This window comes from Centroberyx gerrardi, chromosome 3 (assembly GCF_048128805.1).
Source record: "Centroberyx gerrardi isolate f3 chromosome 3, fCenGer3.hap1.cur.20231027, whole genome shotgun sequence".
Lineage (NCBI taxonomy): Eukaryota > Metazoa > Chordata > Actinopteri > Beryciformes > Berycidae > Centroberyx > Centroberyx gerrardi.
Window position 1 is genome coordinate 20,361,276 of NC_135999.1, and position 16,010 is coordinate 20,377,285.

The 16,010-nt window shown below is 42.6% G+C and overlaps 2 protein-coding genes across 4 annotated transcripts in view; both read left to right on the plus strand.

The window, feature by feature from the left end:
- Window positions 1-511: 511 nt before the first annotated feature.
- Window positions 512-3,956, plus strand: cep20 (centrosomal protein 20). The gene is made up of 4 exons (XM_071913939.2): window positions 512-590; window positions 1,373-1,570; window positions 2,668-2,752; window positions 3,345-3,956. The coding sequence occupies exons 1-4, from the start codon at window positions 563-565 to the stop codon at window positions 3,475-3,477; spliced, it is 444 nt and encodes a 147-aa protein (XP_071770040.1). The 5' UTR covers window positions 512-562; the 3' UTR covers window positions 3,478-3,956.
- Window positions 3,957-9,018: 5,062 nt separating this feature from the next.
- The window catches only part of myh11a (myosin, heavy chain 11a, smooth muscle), a 35,722-nt gene continuing 28,730 nt past the window's right edge, over window positions 9,019-16,010 (plus strand). For 2 of the 3 annotated variants that reach the window (XM_071913927.2, XM_078282570.1), the window contains exons 1-3: window positions 9,019-9,141; window positions 13,402-13,766; window positions 14,292-14,448. In XM_071913927.2, the coding sequence (XP_071770028.1) occupies window positions 13,425-13,766; window positions 14,292-14,448 (499 nt within the window). In that variant the 5' untranslated portion in view covers window positions 9,019-9,141; window positions 13,402-13,424. Of the gene's footprint in view, window positions 9,142-10,789; window positions 10,898-13,401; window positions 13,767-14,291; window positions 14,449-16,010 lie in introns of those variants that run through there. The other variant, XM_078282569.1, reaches the window with a different exon arrangement.

Consider the following 16,010-nt stretch of genomic DNA (forward strand, 5'->3'; position numbering starts at 1 on the left):
TAAAGTGAGTGTGGGGCAAAATGTAGAAACCTAAATGTTTTTGGGTGGCACTGTAACAATATATTAAAAAAAAAAAAAAAATGAAAAGGTTTTGTTACAAAGACGTACTCAAGACACCCACCTAGAGAAGTTGAAATGACAGTACATAAGGTATTAGTGTGCTCCTATTGTAACCCTACCACCCACTGTGGTTGTATGTTGTCAATGGTAATTCAAGGGCAAATGTTATATACCCAGAAATATGAATGGGCATATTTTGATGCCTGCAACCAGGGATATAGTGGATGTTGAACCCACCTAAACTTAGTTTAACTACCTTTTTTTTTTTTTTTTTTTTTTATATATACCCTCATTGAATTCATAGTATTCATTGCCATAGTAAGCAGCATTAGACTGGGAGAGGATGTATGGAAATAGTCTGCAATAAAATAAAACACATTTTGAATGTTGGGGTCTGCATGAACCAGTTAGTTGTAGTAGCTAAACCCAATCACTAGATGGCAGAAGACGTTTAGCTAGTTGCCTTGGTTGTGCACACTGGCGTTTGTTTACACTTGTTGCAATGGCGACCATCACTGAACTGAAATGCGGTAAGTGTTATTTGTGATTATTCGTCATTTTATTGCTGTTAACTACTAGTACACTCCAAAAATGTATTGGGATTAAGGAAAGACTAACACTTGCACTGCACAAGTTAGTCTGCTAACACTGTTTAGCTAACGTTAGCTTTGCTCCAAAACATGATGCATAGCCTCCATTCAAACATCTGACAATTTAAAGTGAACTTGCTTATCGGCAGTGGTATAACGTTATACCCCTTAAAATATGACTTAAGACCTCCTCTGTATTGCTTAGAAGCTAGTCTTCTATTCGGCATAAATATGATCCACCAAGCAGCTCTATTTTATATTTATTTCGGATATTTAAATTCCAGGTTTTAGTGTATGTTCACACTGCTCGCTACCGCCCTCCACAATGTAACGTTACGTAAAGTTAGCTACTTTTGGTGGAGGACGATTGTGGAAATCACAGGCTAACAAATTCTAAACGGCGACATTTTATTGAAATAAGGCAGCTTGGTGGATCATGTGTATGCCGAAATGAAGAGTGGTACCTAATGATGGAGGGAAAATCTTGAATTATATTTTTATGAGGTAAAGCTATGTAGAAGCAAGATAAGCAAGGCCACGTTAAATTGCTAGATTCTTGAATGGAGTTTGGTGAGACCTAGAGAACAGGATGAATAGGGGGAAAGTTAACTGAGGCTACTAACCTAAGATTAACCAAAGCCTACTTCCATTCATTATGATCGGGGGCAGTTAACCTACCTGAATGACCTCATGCTGACCCGGTAAAAACCTGAATATTTTAGCTGTGAGAGAAACGCTGGAGTCCCGTGGCGTCCTGAGCCAGCTGAAGGCTCGTATCAGGGCGGAGGTGTTCAGCGCCCTGGACGACCAGACTGAACCCCGGCCGCCGCTGTCCCATGAAAACCTGCTCATCAACGAGCTCATCCGGGAGTACCTTGAATTCAACAAGTACAGATACACAGCCTCGGTGCTGACAGCAGGTGGGTGAAAAATCGTCCCAGCGTGACCTGTGTTTTCACAAACTGCGAACCACTGGGTGAATCTATTTAAGATATCATCACCAAGTCACACTAGATTTACTAACAAAGTAATGTGCATGTTGTGTCCAATAAAGGCTAAGGCAGTGGTTCCCAAACTGGAGGTCCAGCTGTGGTGTGAGGTTACAGGGGTCTCCAGGTAAAATGAGGGTTTCACAAGTAGATATTGTATAAAATGGTTTCTCTGATAGGTTTCACACCCCTCACTGTTATCTCCAGCCTACAGCACTGCCAGAGAATATAAATCTTCTTAAATGGGAGTCATGGGCCAAAACCTTTATCAGACGGGGTCTGAAAGTGTCTCAACTTAATGGTCTCTGGCATGTAAAGGCATGGGAACCATTGCATGGTCTATTAAGTAGATTGTAAATTCCCACAGCTGTTTTACCCACTCACTAAGCCCCAATTCTCAGGTCCCTGCACTGGCTCCCAGTTGAGCAAAGAATTTACTTTAAAATATTACTGCGTGTCTACAAATCACTCAATGGCCTAGGACCAAAATATATTTCCGACCTGCTTATACCCCATGAGCCCTCCAGAATACTTAGGTCAGCTGGGTCTGAACTATTAACCATCCAAGAGTTAGAACAAAACATGGTGAGGCAGCATTCACTTATGCCACATACAACTGGAACAGACTTCCAAATGATCTTAGACATGCTCCAACTGTTACCTTTGTTACTGTTACCTTTTAAAACGAGGCTTAAAACGTTTGTTTTCTATTGCCTATAATTAAACTCGTAGCACTTTAACTCCTAATATGTGTAAATATGTGTGTGCAGGTTTTAACTTTCAGTGTTCATAAACTGTTTTCTTACTTTTAATTTTCTTACTTTTATTTTTTTTTTCTTTTATTCATCTCTGTTTTAATCTTTATTTTTCTCTTTTAATCATGTAACACACTTTGAGTTGCCTTGTGTGCGAATTGTGCTATATAAATAAATTTGACTTGACTGAAGCAAGCGCACCACAGTAGAGTCTGTACCATGCAGAGCTGGTTCAGGCTGATTTGCTAACTTCAAAACTGTTTGTTTTTACAGAATCAGGCCAACCTGAAGTTCCCCTGGACAGACAGTTCCTGGCAAATGAGCTGAAAGTAGCAGAGGATGCAGGTTCCAAATCTGTGTAAGTTCATCTTTCCAACACAGTGGTCCAGGATTTACTGTACACTCTGAGGGAATGATCAATTATACGATGTACTTTCATAGGTAGGGTCTACAAATCATCTAAATTGTCGAAATTTCATCCCAGGCCATTGGAATACCTACAGTGGCTCTAGAGGTTATCAGTCCCCAAACAATATTAAAATATTAATATTAGTTTGTGTTGTGACTTCCAAACAAACGTCTACAGTCTGGGGAGTCATGATGGCTCAGCAGGCTAATGTGCATACCACATACTTGTTATATCAGGTCATGATCTTTGTCACGTGTCACCCCTCACCACCCCCCCACCACCCCCCACCCCCATTTCTCTTTACCAATCACTTTCTCTGTGTACCATCAGAGAAAGCGAGAAATTGGAAATTGGTGATTCAGTTGGCTAAGGCGCGTACCATGTAAATGCAATGTCCTGGGTTCGAAAAGGACTCAGGAACTTTGTCACATGTCAGTCTCCCTCCCTTTCTACCAGTCTGTCCTGTCTGTCTCCACTGTGATCTATAAGATGTCAGAAAATGTCAAATAATAATTACAAGTTCTGTGCTTTGCCCTTGCAGGCCCCTTCTTTATGGCTTGGTGTCCCATTTCCTGAGCAGCGGTGGTGATAATGGAGGGAAGGTGTTTCTGCGGGGCGCCTCTCTTCCAGCAGGCACCACTGCCAGCAGCACACTGCCTGGACCTGAAGCCTAAAAGACGATGATGCACTGGGTACGTTTTGTACAGCATGGTCCAAAAAGCTGCTTCAACACCATTCTGGATTATCAGAATCTTGTTGCCCATAGAAGTTTGTTGAAATAAGCGGGGGCTCGCCCCGTCGCATGTTGTCCTGTTTGCCCATTGTATCATCAAGTGTAATTTTCAGGCTTTATAACATGGAGTTTGAATTCTGCTAAGCTGAATATGAATGTAGAAAAACATTTTACTGTTTTAAATGTTGCCAAATTATCTTGTTATATTCTGATTTTAATGTGTGGCTTAAACAGTACGTTTAATATTTAATTCAGTCACATAGTGATACTGTGTGCAGTAATCTTAGGTGAATTGTTTTGTTGTTCAATGACATGTTGCATAGATTTCACCTGCTTAGCAGCACTTGCTCATTACTCTCTATAACCGAGGCAAAAAATGTTGCTCACATTCCTTTTGAGGCCTTCTCTAGTTTCATTTACAAACATTTGCCTCTGATATTTTATATTGTCTTTTATTTTTTTTTTAATAAATATTTTTATATATTTATACTCTGGATCGGAATGATTTTATGAATGTGAAACTGCTGTTTTATTTGGTGCCACATGGTGGCAGCCTCACCAAGGAGAAGGCTGAAGAGTGCTAACATTTAGTATTGGCCAATGCAGAGTAGGGCTGATTTAGATCTAATCTATTTTTCTCCATTTTTCTCCACCCTTGTTATTGAATTCTCTGATAGTGATTATTTGTTTTAACCTGTTGTAGCCTGTTGTCCAATACCAGTATCAGTATCAGTTCATCCATAACTTATGGTATAGTGCATGAAAATACAGCCTTTATTTTCATGCCCTCCAGTGTCCATTCAGGGTAAGTTATTACAATGCAGAATGTTTCTAGACAATAAGCACTCTTACTGTGAGACACTTGATCAGTGTGAGCCTAAGATCATCTTTGAGAGCCTCACTGATAATCTCACTGCTGAGGCAGATGACATTAGACTGCAGTGCTGTTGCTGCATAAAGAAAATATTAAAGGTTGTAACAGTAGGAGTGTTGATAGACCTGCAGCAAGTAACTCAAAATGATGTTTAGATGATGATTTTTACAGTTCGATAAATACGACTCAGACCACAACTGGCACTCTGGGATTCAGCTAGGTGCAATGATACTGTGGATCAGATTATCTTACAAATATGATATGATACTTCATTTTTGCCACTAAGAGTCAACATTGTAACTGGCTGGTTAACACACACCATTTTCGGTTATAGGAAGATATAGAATTGACTTTGAAGTTTCATAAACGTCCCACAACAATGTCTCCCTATGTGAAGTCTATTGCTTGTAATCAGAAGTGTAGTTGCAAATAATTCCGAGCATTTGTTTTGAGCTACCTACAGTGCCAGAGAGGTGGAGTTTACCATGTCAGTACAGTTCAGACACTGCTGGGTACCTTGTCAGTCACAGGAAAGTATACTATATTGACATTCAATTGCTTTCCTGTGATTGTCTTAACCTTCTGGTACTCATTGTGTTCTCCTATGCTGCAAAACCCCACCCATGTGGCCCCTAAGCAGGCCAAAACAAGCCATAAAAAGTATTTACAATACTATTTGACCCAGGTTTGTCTCTAATGGATACTACATGATGGAACAGCTGTCAAGTAGCTGTGAGACATTTTCTCTTCATCTCAGATACCAGCTAATCCAGATGTTTAGACTGAATTGTAAAGTGGGGAAGTCCTCTAGGTTCTCTCTCTCTCTACTCTCCCGCTTGTTCTCCTCCTCCTTTCCTCTCATGTTGTGTGAAGCAGCTGAGGAACAGTGGCTGCAGAGTCCTAATGACGTCCCTTTGTGGCCCAGACCCAGCACAGGTCACACAAACATCTACTGTGGCCAACCCAGACTTTCTGCATCTCACTTCCTCTCTCACCATAAAAGGGAACTTGACATTCTTATCTCACTCTGAGAGTGACATGACTTAAAGCACGCACTGAAGCCGATTATCTTTAATCGGGGAGGGAATTTATTTCTGATAACAGATGCTGAGTGCACTTAATATTAAGTTGCACCCCCTCTAGCACAATCCACACCTAAATTATCTCAAGGTTTAAAAATACTTCTTTACCCTCTCTCTCTCCTCTCCTTCATCTGCATCTCCCCCTTTTGATTGATTTAATTGGTGAAAATCAATAACAAAAAAGCATAATTCTCAACTGGGTTCATGGAAAGAGCAAGAAGTCGCAATGTTTTGCACGCTCTGTGAATGTTGCTGAGTTTCCACTGGCTTCTGACAGGGAAAGTAGCTGTGAAGATAATATGTAAGCACTAACCACCAACCTAGTCTGCAGGAAAAGCAACTGTTAATCTCCACTTGTGTTCATACAGTATGTTAATGCATTGCTTCTCAGTCCCTAATAGAAATAATAATAATGTGTGCATGCTGAAAATAGAGTCACAAGCGAGCCTCATCTGGGACACCTCGGAGTCTGAATTTACATCTCTACTTTGGACCGAACCTGATTTGCCCTTACAGAGTAATGGCTCTGGCCCTTAGGCACCCAGTTTATTGGCACCAGATATAAATGTTCCCTTCAAAATGGCTATATAAGCGAAGGAAGTTGAACAATGACTTGTGATTGTTCAGTTGGCAGCTTGCCCTAAAGTAGGTAGCATTTCTCCACTGTGTAATTTTGTTGTGTGCGAAGGCGACAGCTGTATAAATAGAATCGAATGCAGTGATCTTTGACCGCACCAGAGTGAACTGATGTTTCCCCTGGACTCAAATCAGAAGGCAATTGCATTCCATGGGCGTCAAACATATCCATAAACATATTTTCTCTCTAATAGTTGGCCTTCTATGGCCATGATGGGGAGGAATAACATTAATCATATGTAAATGATTGCTGCATCACAATACATGTTATTTTCAGCATAGATTATATTGAAGGAGAGTCCACATATGCTGTAAATCATTTTAGTCAATGCGGCTTCTATACTTGTGAGTGACAGGTGTAGTATCATTAATAGTAATCCTGGAACTCCTATAATTTGCTGCATACTTTTGAAAGCAGAACAGGTGTCAAAATGTGAGAACCATATCCTTTCATGCATAAAACCCACAGCTTCATGCGTTGTGTGCAGCCGTAATCCATTTTCAACACACCCAAAGTTCTGAAATGGCATGCACTGACTACTGTAAATGTAACCATCCTTCAGTCAGAGTTTTTTTTTTTCATGTTAACTCCCGCCGCCTCTCCTCCTCCATGTCACAGTGTACTTTTCATAGGTTTATTCATTGCTCTGTGGAATCGGCCAGAGATGAATATACTCCATCTCAGAGAAGCAGGGGAGGGAGTAAGTTTTGGCCAAACCTTCGGACAAACTCTTTGTGTCAGCACACCGAGCCCCCGTACTTCCACTGAAACACTGCAGGTTTTCAGGTTTCTGTCCTCCCTCCTTCCTCTTTGCATGGATCACCATACATCAGGATAAAGAGTTTCACAAATGACCTTTTCCCTGGCAGAAGTTAGTGAATTATTATCTTGTAATAGACCTGTGAACCAGCATATAGAGCAAATGAGGGAGACAAAGAAAGTTTAGCAGATTAATATGCGTTGTGAATCTTAAATCGGACAGTTTATTCATATCGAATCAGAACAAGAGTAGCATAAAACTCAAACTTCAGCTTTTATCTTCCGTACTTTGCCGACAAACGTAAAAAACAGAAATATATTCTTATAGAACTGACAACCACCATTCCCTCCTTGCCTTGCTCTACTGTATATTGATAAGCTATAACCCCATTGTCTCTGACAGTTGAATACAGGTAAATAATAGAGTTATCCCCATAGAAGCAACATTGTTTGTTTGAACAATGCTATTGCTGCTGGACCATATTTAGTCACTGGGGCTCGGGGTGCTTGCCTGTGCTAGACTTTCAAAGTAACACAGAAAGCTGCCGAGATTCCATACAGACCCCACTGTCCTTATATGGCACACACTGCAACCTCTCTGTTCAGTGTATCTCCCTCTTTCTTTCCCTCCTCCTCCGTCTGTCTCCCTCTCTCGTTCTCCCTCCCTCCCTCCCTCCCTCTCCCTCGTTCTTTCTCTATCACCCCCCCCTTCCACTTCCACAGCCTCCCGACTTTCCCCCCCCTTGCTTCCTCCACGTTACGCCGTCCCACCGTCTACGTGCCTCCTTGATGTTGACCAGAGGGAGCCCAGAGGTCCTCCATGTTGGTCTTGGGTCTGTCATCGGGTTTCACACACATACCGGTGCAGCGCTGTGCCTTTCTGGCACCGGCAACCAGCAGCGTGATTTATTGGACCAAATAGAACACTGTCCTTATATAGGAAGCTCCATTGGAAAGAAGCTGGAAGCAGGAGGGATGCGGGGGGGGGATGCGATGTGCGTAACGATAGAGGACACGTGTGGGATGTACACACACATACACACACACACACACACACTTGGATGCTCACACTCATCCAGCTATGTGTATCAGGGGAATCTCTCTGGAGCAGCTACAATAAGGGGGATTCCTGTGCTGGGGACAGCTGATTTTCCTTATGAGGAGTGGGTAAACCCTGCAGGATGTGGGATTTGATTGTGTAACCACAGGGTTTGAATCTGTCACATCATTTCAGGGGACTTTTGATTATTTTGCCCCACAGTGTGAGTTAAACCATGGGAAATGGAATATGTTATAATCCTGGATATGACCCTTAGACCGTATGTTGCAGCATAGATAAAATTTCAAGATATGCAGTGAAGGAATAAATGATTAATTCACACAGGTTTTAATGAAGTCAACAGAAATTGGTTGGGAACCAGTTGAAAAAAAACATATAACCTCTCAAATTTATGAGGAACTGGGACTTGAACAACACAACCTCTCACTATTTTTTTTTTTTTTTTTTTTTAGATGAAGGACTGAATCACAAGAGCAGTGGAAATGTAACACAATCTCTGCACCCCAGGATTGAATTGTGTTGAATTTAATATTTTGTGCTATTTTTTGCCATCATATTTCTCAGATTCACTATTGTTTTTGAAGTCAACTAATTTGTTAAAACGTAATGACACAAATCTCATTTGACACCCCCATTACACACACACACACACACACACACATACACACACCATATCATAGTCCAGGTGCCAACAGCCCCAATGCATTTACCATTAGGAGCAGTGAGCAGAAAAGTGGAGAGAAACACAGAGAAGTGGCCCTTTTCCATGTTATTGTAGGTCCATGCAGATCGCCCAGGTGAGACAGTCTGTAGTCTGAAGATTTGTCCTAATAGGGCTGACCAAATATTTAAGTCTCTGTCACATTATCAGGAAAACACGTCTTCATTCAACAGACTCTACATTCATATCATGTTTTGTTCAGACTCTTGAAGCCTGCTGCTGCTGTCTGCAGTGCGCATGTCGCCTGCCTCCTGCACACTAATGGATGCTGCTGATGGACAGAGATGGAAGAGGAGGGTCCGCTCGTGCGGCTCCACCCTCGCGCAAGAAGGCGCAGTTTAAATGGTAAGGCTCAGTATTTTACCGGGGCAATTTGGACTGTTCGTTTTTGGAGTACCTCGTCAACGCCGGACGCTCCAAACCCTAACTTTCCAAATCCAAAACCCCCTGACCAGAAATTTCTTCATATTATGTAAGTATTCGCCCTTTATGATAAGTCAGTTTATTATCACACGTGCTGATGTTGAGGTGCACTTGTCGGTGCGCATCCCTCTCTGACTTTGCAAACTGTTAACTGTAACGAGGGAGAGGCGCTAATGTGTCATGTCTTACAATAAATGTATGGAGTTGATGAATTAGAAATGTTTAGAAACATGACACTAAAACACTTTGGATCCGTCACTTGCTGGTAAAAACTTCTAAAAAGCAGTATATGCGTATGACGAAGACGATTAAGACATATTACATTAAGACAGATGACACGTTGGTCATGTTTAATTGTCTCGCAGCCTTTTTAATAAAGTCATTTTTTTTCTATTTGAGACAGAGTGGCTTGGTTTTGTTTTTGGATCGCTGCTTTCTAGAAGTGAAGGATCCAAAGTTTTCTTGTAGCCTATCAGTCTGAATCTACCTGAGCACCTGTCTGTTCATATCGGACAAGCAGCGCTTCTTCCCTCCCTCACTGTCAATGTCTATAAACAGTTTGTAAGACTGTAAACAAGTTATCAAACGGCTACATTTTTACAGTACAGGACTGACTGGATTTCGGCTAGATTGTGTATTGAGTGTAGGGAAAGTTGTCAAAGTATTCCTACTATCAACTATACATTTGTGTTTGCAACAAATGTACACTGTGCACTGTTTAGTGTGTATTGGAGGCGTGCAGAGCTTCTAATGTTGCCACACCACTGTAAAAAATAATATGTTAGATTTCACTAAACCCCTGAGTTCCCTCCATTTCTTTTCATATCTTTTTGCTCCATTAGAAGCTCTTACTCAGTTGTTTTCTCTGCCATGCCATAGCCTATAGGAAGTAAGGGGAAGTTTGCTCTCAGTATCTCAGTAAAGAAACGGCTCCACACTAACCATGGAGTTTCCTGTTCTCCAAATATGGTTGTATAAAGCTGTCTGTCTGTCTCGTTGCTGAGCATTGTGGGCTGAAGATGCAGACACAAGCGAGAACTGAATCCTGTTGTAGTTTGCATTCACACCAAAGCAATGATGACTATCAGTGATGGTGACATGTTGGCACTGATGCCACCTGATACTGAAAGAGAGTGTCATTAAAGCTTGTGGTATAAATATGTGGTTTCTGTACCTCATCACTCTTCAGATTTATTATTCATTTTGTCAGTCCATGCAGGGATCTGTGAGAGAATAGTTCACCATTACATCTCTCAGGAGCCTGAAGCAACAGTAGCATTACTCTCATCCACCTTTCATATCTTGACCAGGACTGTTCCTTCACAGAAAGAAAGCACTCTGACTCATAGGATTACTCAACAGAACATGAGAAATTGAGACTCAAGTTTCCCAGAAGGTTTATACTGTAGCTGAATGCCATGTAACTTATCTCTTTTATTATCGAGGCATTTGTGGGAGTCTGAAATGGATTGAAGTTTTGTGTTGTCTGTCGCTATCTTTAGACAGAGAGTTCCTCCAGGTGCCTTAATTGTATTTAAATGGACTAACAAAATTCTGCAGTCTAAGCCCAAGCAAGGCTTTTCCCCTACAGGGGGATGAGTGAGGTGTTGTTTTCATCTTCATAATTTCATTATTTTCATGGTGTAATTCTTAACCGCTTTGCGCATAGGCATGCAAATCCTAAAGTTTCAGGGTTCATTAGCTAGATGCCAATAGGAAATACGTTTGTGATGCAGCCAAGAAGGGGAAGGAAGGGAATAGTTCACAGGCCCAAACCTCACCCCCCATCTCCTACAAATAGAAAGGTCAGTTAGTCTCCTGGGTCAGATTTCCACTCATTCTGCACCCTTAGTTTATTATTTTTTTTCGATACAGACTCTAAAATAATAGTCCCTTGTATTGGAACCATCATAGGCTTGTATTCATCTTTTATTCTCAGCCTTGGTATGATGTGTTTGGGAAGTGTGGAGGATTATTTCATGGTAATGAAGGATTTATTAAGTAAACAGAAATGTGATACTGTTTTGTCTTGATTGAGCTCAGCAGGTCAGTGAGCATGTGTGCTAGGCCACAGGATATTCGCCTCTTATTTTGAGCTAAAATTAAAATGACTCTACAGTATGCACACTGTATGTGCTGAGATAAGTCTGGCTGCTTAATGCCCTTTACAAAAAGTCAATATTAGAGTAAGGAATTCCACATTTATATCTATATTTTGTTGCTGATCATCCTCTGCATTCGACAGGTGTTGAATAATGGAATAAGAGTAGTTTCCTCTCATGGCAAATGGAGACATGGTTTCTTATCTTCTAGCCTTTTTTATTGGTGAGACAAAACTGAAAAGGGCGGCAGTACTGTACTTTACCCCCATCTACCCTCTTCCTCATCCCCTCCTCCCCATCTCCTATGCATGTGTTGACAAACAGAGCCTTGCGAGGCCCCTCCGCCCCTCGTCATCCAGTCAGACTGTATCAAACTGCGGCCCTGTCAGCCCCCCCTCAGACAGCTGTCCACAGCGTACACTAGCTGAGAACAAAGCTGTGTTGACGCAACAGAAAAGGGGGGTTGGGGGGGTTACGAAGGTATTGAGCAAAGAGTGCAAGTGTGTGTGAGCAGACTGTGAGGGGTTGGTGGTGAGGAAAGTTAAAGGGAGTGAGGAGATGGACCCTGATTGGCTGCACTTGCTGCAGCACGGGGCAGTGTCAGGAAAAGTCCAATTACTCTTTCCTCAGAAACAGTTGATCATCAAAGCATCAGCTGGTCCCTCACTTCTTCAGTTCAGTTCTTCAGAAGTATTTCTTGGCTTTCTGGCTTTGTCCATTGGCTGTGCTTCGCAGTGTTTCATAAATAGGTGTCTCTGTCTGACTCAAGTTAATTTATGCAATCTTTCAGTAGTTTCTGGGTGGTTTGGCTTGGCTGGTCCCCTGGGGTACATTTACAGTCTTTCCCAGGAGGCACAGTGGCTTTTTCGCATAGTTCCCACTCACTGAAATTGTGTGCCAGTTTCGCTGTACGGGAAGATGGAAGAGGATGAAGTAATGGCTCTGAGTCTAGAGTCTGTGGACTGGAGTGAATCATTGTCTGTAATCCAAGAACTGCCGGTTTGTCTTGGTACATGGTTCAGGTATAGAATTGGACTCATCTCGGTGGATCATTTAGCAGCATCTTTTTAGCAGTATTTTAGCCGTGTTTGGTGGCGTTGGAGTCAGTCATATTAGTGCATGGTGATATATTTGCAGTATTTGCTACCTAGCTCTGCAGTTTGTGCAATATTTCCAAGTGCTATTGTGCTATCAAAAAAATAAAGAATGGCTGTCAGTGATCCACAGAATGGCTGCACCTCTTCCTGTTTAGGCTTCACAGTACCTCCCACTGCAGGTACCTCTCCCAATGCTAGGGTGTCCCAGGTAGTAGTCCATAATGTCGTCAGTGGCTGTGGCATTTAAAGATGAAGGCCGCTAGGGGCCCATATGAAGCATGAGTGTTAAAGCCCCAGGCCCCCCTCAGGCTCCCTGCCTCCCTGTTATCATTTTGGAGTAAACGACGAGGCCGGCTGGAGACATACTATTCCCTATATGGGCTTTGTTTGGGAGTTCACTTGCCTTGCTGTTTAGGTCCGCAGAAAAGAGTCCTGCTCCAGAGAAGGGGCCCATATATGGTCATCGCAGCACGGGACTGAAGCCTCGTAGCGGAGAGGGAGAGAGAGAGAGAGGGAGATGAGGGGAGAAAGAGATGGAAAAAATGGATGTTGTTAATTGAGCAATGACTTCTCGATTGAGTACGAGTAAACTCTCATGAGCATTGATTGTTTAGGGATATTTCAGATGAAGTTGTTGACCAGTGGACCCGTCTTTGTTATTGAGCTAATTAAAAGCCATTTCCCAGCCTCAATCTTTTCTATCTAAATTAGGGACTGAAATCGTTTGTGTGTCTCCCTTGTGGCGTGTGTGAAAGTGTAGGGTCGAGAGAGGGGGGGTGGGGGGGGGTCTGTGAGAATGACTGGGCTCTGGAAGTCCCCGATGGATGAAAAATATTAACTCTTTCAGCTACCATCCACAGGCAGGAAACAACTTTACAAGTGTGCTTCCTCCTGTGTTTGGTTAACCATGTGTGCACATTTTAATTGCTGAGCTCAAACTGTCATCTTTCTGCCCAAAAAGGATTTCAGAAGTCTTTCAAAAGAATCTTAGTAGCCTTTCCTAACCCTTCCTCCCCTGCTTCCTTCCTTTGTTTACCCCTCAACAAATCATCTAAACATCTAATTCATTCACTCTTTCCTGACCTCCCATTCATGTGTTCCTTCCAACAGTCGGCCCACCGCCCTAACCAAAGATGTCCAAGAAGGCCCCAACCGAGGACGAGAAGTTCCTCTACGTCGACAAAGACTTCATCAACAGCCCCGTGGCGCAGGCCGACTGGTCGGCCAAGAAGCTGGTGTGGATCCCCTCGGAGAGGCATGGCTTCGAGGCGGCCAGCATCAAGGAGGAGCACGGCGAGGAGGTGCTGGTGGAGCTGGCTGACAATGGCAAGAAGGCGACAGTCAACAAGGACGACATCCAGAAGATGAACCCGCCCAAGTTCAGCAAGGTGGAAGACATGGCTGAGCTCACCTGCCTGAACGAGGCCTCCGTGCTGCACAATCTCCGTGAGAGGTACTTCTCTGGGCTCATCTATGTAAGTATACAGCACAAGTATACGAACACACACTCAATCTCAAACTCACAGGTACACACACAGGTTTGTATTACTACACTTGTGAGGGCTCTCCATTGACTTTCCATTCAACTGCATGATTGGCGGACGTGCATTGGGAGTCATTGTAACCCAAAAACCTAACTTTAACCCTTACCTTAACCTAAACCTAATCCTAATTCTAACATTAACCCTAAACCCAAGCCCTAACCATAAATTAGCCCCTTGAGAAAGTAAGGTTCAGCAAAATATCCTCACTTTGCAGGATTTTTGTAGTCTTTCTATCCTTTTCATTCCTTTCTACCCTTGACATTTGGTCCTCACAAGTATAGAAATACAAAATCACAAACATAACCAAACATATAGACACAAACTGGGGTAGACATACATTGATTTCACAACCTGAGGCAAGATTTAAGTCAATACTGTTGACATTAGCAATTGTAATTTCACGTTATGTTTGAACCTGACCTCAGCTCTCACACACTCGTCCTCCTCTGCTCTCAGACATACTCCGGCCTGTTCTGCGTGGTGGTGAACCCATATAAAATGCTGCCCATCTACTCAGAGAAGATCATTGACATGTACAAAGGGAAGAAACGGCACGAAGTCCCTCCTCACATCTACTCCATCACTGACAACGCCTACAGAAACATGATGCAAGGTACGATTTGTGTGTTTACCCCCTATACTCCAAAAGCATGCAAGTCAGGTGGACTGGAGACTCTAAATTGCCCATAGGTATGAATGTGATTGTGTGTTTCCGTCTGTGTTAGCGCTGTGAGGGACTGGTGACCTTTTCTAGGGTGTCTCTCTGCCTTCCACCCAATGCATTATGGGATAGGCTCCAGCCCCCATGACTCTGGGTAGAGAAAATTAAAGAATGCTATCAAATTGAGGCAACAGACATGATGAATCAACAAAAGAGCTGGAATACTGTCTTCTTATACATTTTTAAGGGAGGCTACTAGCCGATATCTTTGAGAGCTAAGCTAGCTGTTAGCCTGCGCTCCTACAAGCAGCTGGCCTGAGACTTTTTCCAAGTAATTTGTGTCGTGTTGAAGAGTTCGCCGACAGCTTTAAGAGCTTGCCGTGGGTGAACTGTGGCATCAGCTGTCAAATGCCTCATTTTTGTCTTGTGTGAAGATACAGGATGACAGCTGGCTGGCCTGCAGCTCTGTCACGTTGCCTGTGTTCACAAAGTGGGTGATAAGCACCACAAAATGGGCAACGCTGTCAATTAGGCTGGGTGCTTGTGCAAATGCAGAACTCAGTGCTTTCTGTCTGCCTGATGATTTGCTCTTATTTCAAACTATGTGGTGTAGAGCAATGTGAAAACAGATCACAAATATTAATGTGCCGAATATAACCAGTCACAGATGCTTCTAGTTGTATTTTATGGGCTATTGAAGAGCCAGTGTGTCGTAGAGGTGACGATAGTGGCCTTGGCAAAGCCATGCTTACAGTAAATGGCTCTTGGCTAAACCCTGCAGCGCTCAGAGTTCAGAGTGGCTGATTCCCATAGAATCTGTTTCTTGTGGTTCCAGGGGTCATGCCCACTTGATTTCATGTTGACCTGAGGGTTTCTGGGTATTCTCTCAGAGGGGTTGACATCTGGATTGAGAGATGGGTGGAGGACAGTAAGACATTTCCTGTTTCATCCCCCCCCCCCCCAATTGAGTTTTTTCTCTCTTTTGGTCAGAGTGTTTGCTAGATGTTCTAGATGTTGTATATTTGCAGGTGGATATCCTTGCTTCATACATTATTCTTTAGAGCAAGCGATTCAGTGGTTTAGAAGACGATAGTTTAATTTGTAAATAGACCCAGTCCAACAATTATAGATATACAGTATAGAGAGCAAAAACCTCTTACAAACTCTTAATTATCCAGCACTAGCATGACGTTTAGGTTTTCTCACAGTTGTCAGTCGCTTATCTCTGTGTCCAATTTGATTTCATGTCAGGCTGTATCAACAGATCTGACACTGCCCAGCAAACCATTAACCACACAAGCAGAAGTTTGCTGTTGTCATTTTGCTGACACTCTGCGCTGACATGTCATGTGAATATCATTGTGCGAATGACACCATTAAAACCATGTGTGATTACTTGTGTTGAAAAAGTATCCTCATATTTTCACTTGGCCCTACTGCGAGTGTAACCTTTGTCTTTCAGGTCAGTTGGTCCCATCAAAAACATGACCTTGCATGTGCATTGGAGCTGACGT

Coding starts and splice junctions, on each gene's coding strand:
- cep20 (XM_071913939.2), top strand. CDS start 563: ATGGCGACCATCACTGAACTGAAATGCG. Junction 591..1,372: donor CATCACTGAACTGAAATGCG/GTAAGTGTTATT, acceptor TGAATATTTTAG/CTGTGAGAGAAACGCTGGAG. Junction 2,753..3,344: donor GATGCAGGTTCCAAATCTGT/GTAAGTTCATCT, acceptor TTGCCCTTGCAG/GCCCCTTCTTTATGGCTTGG.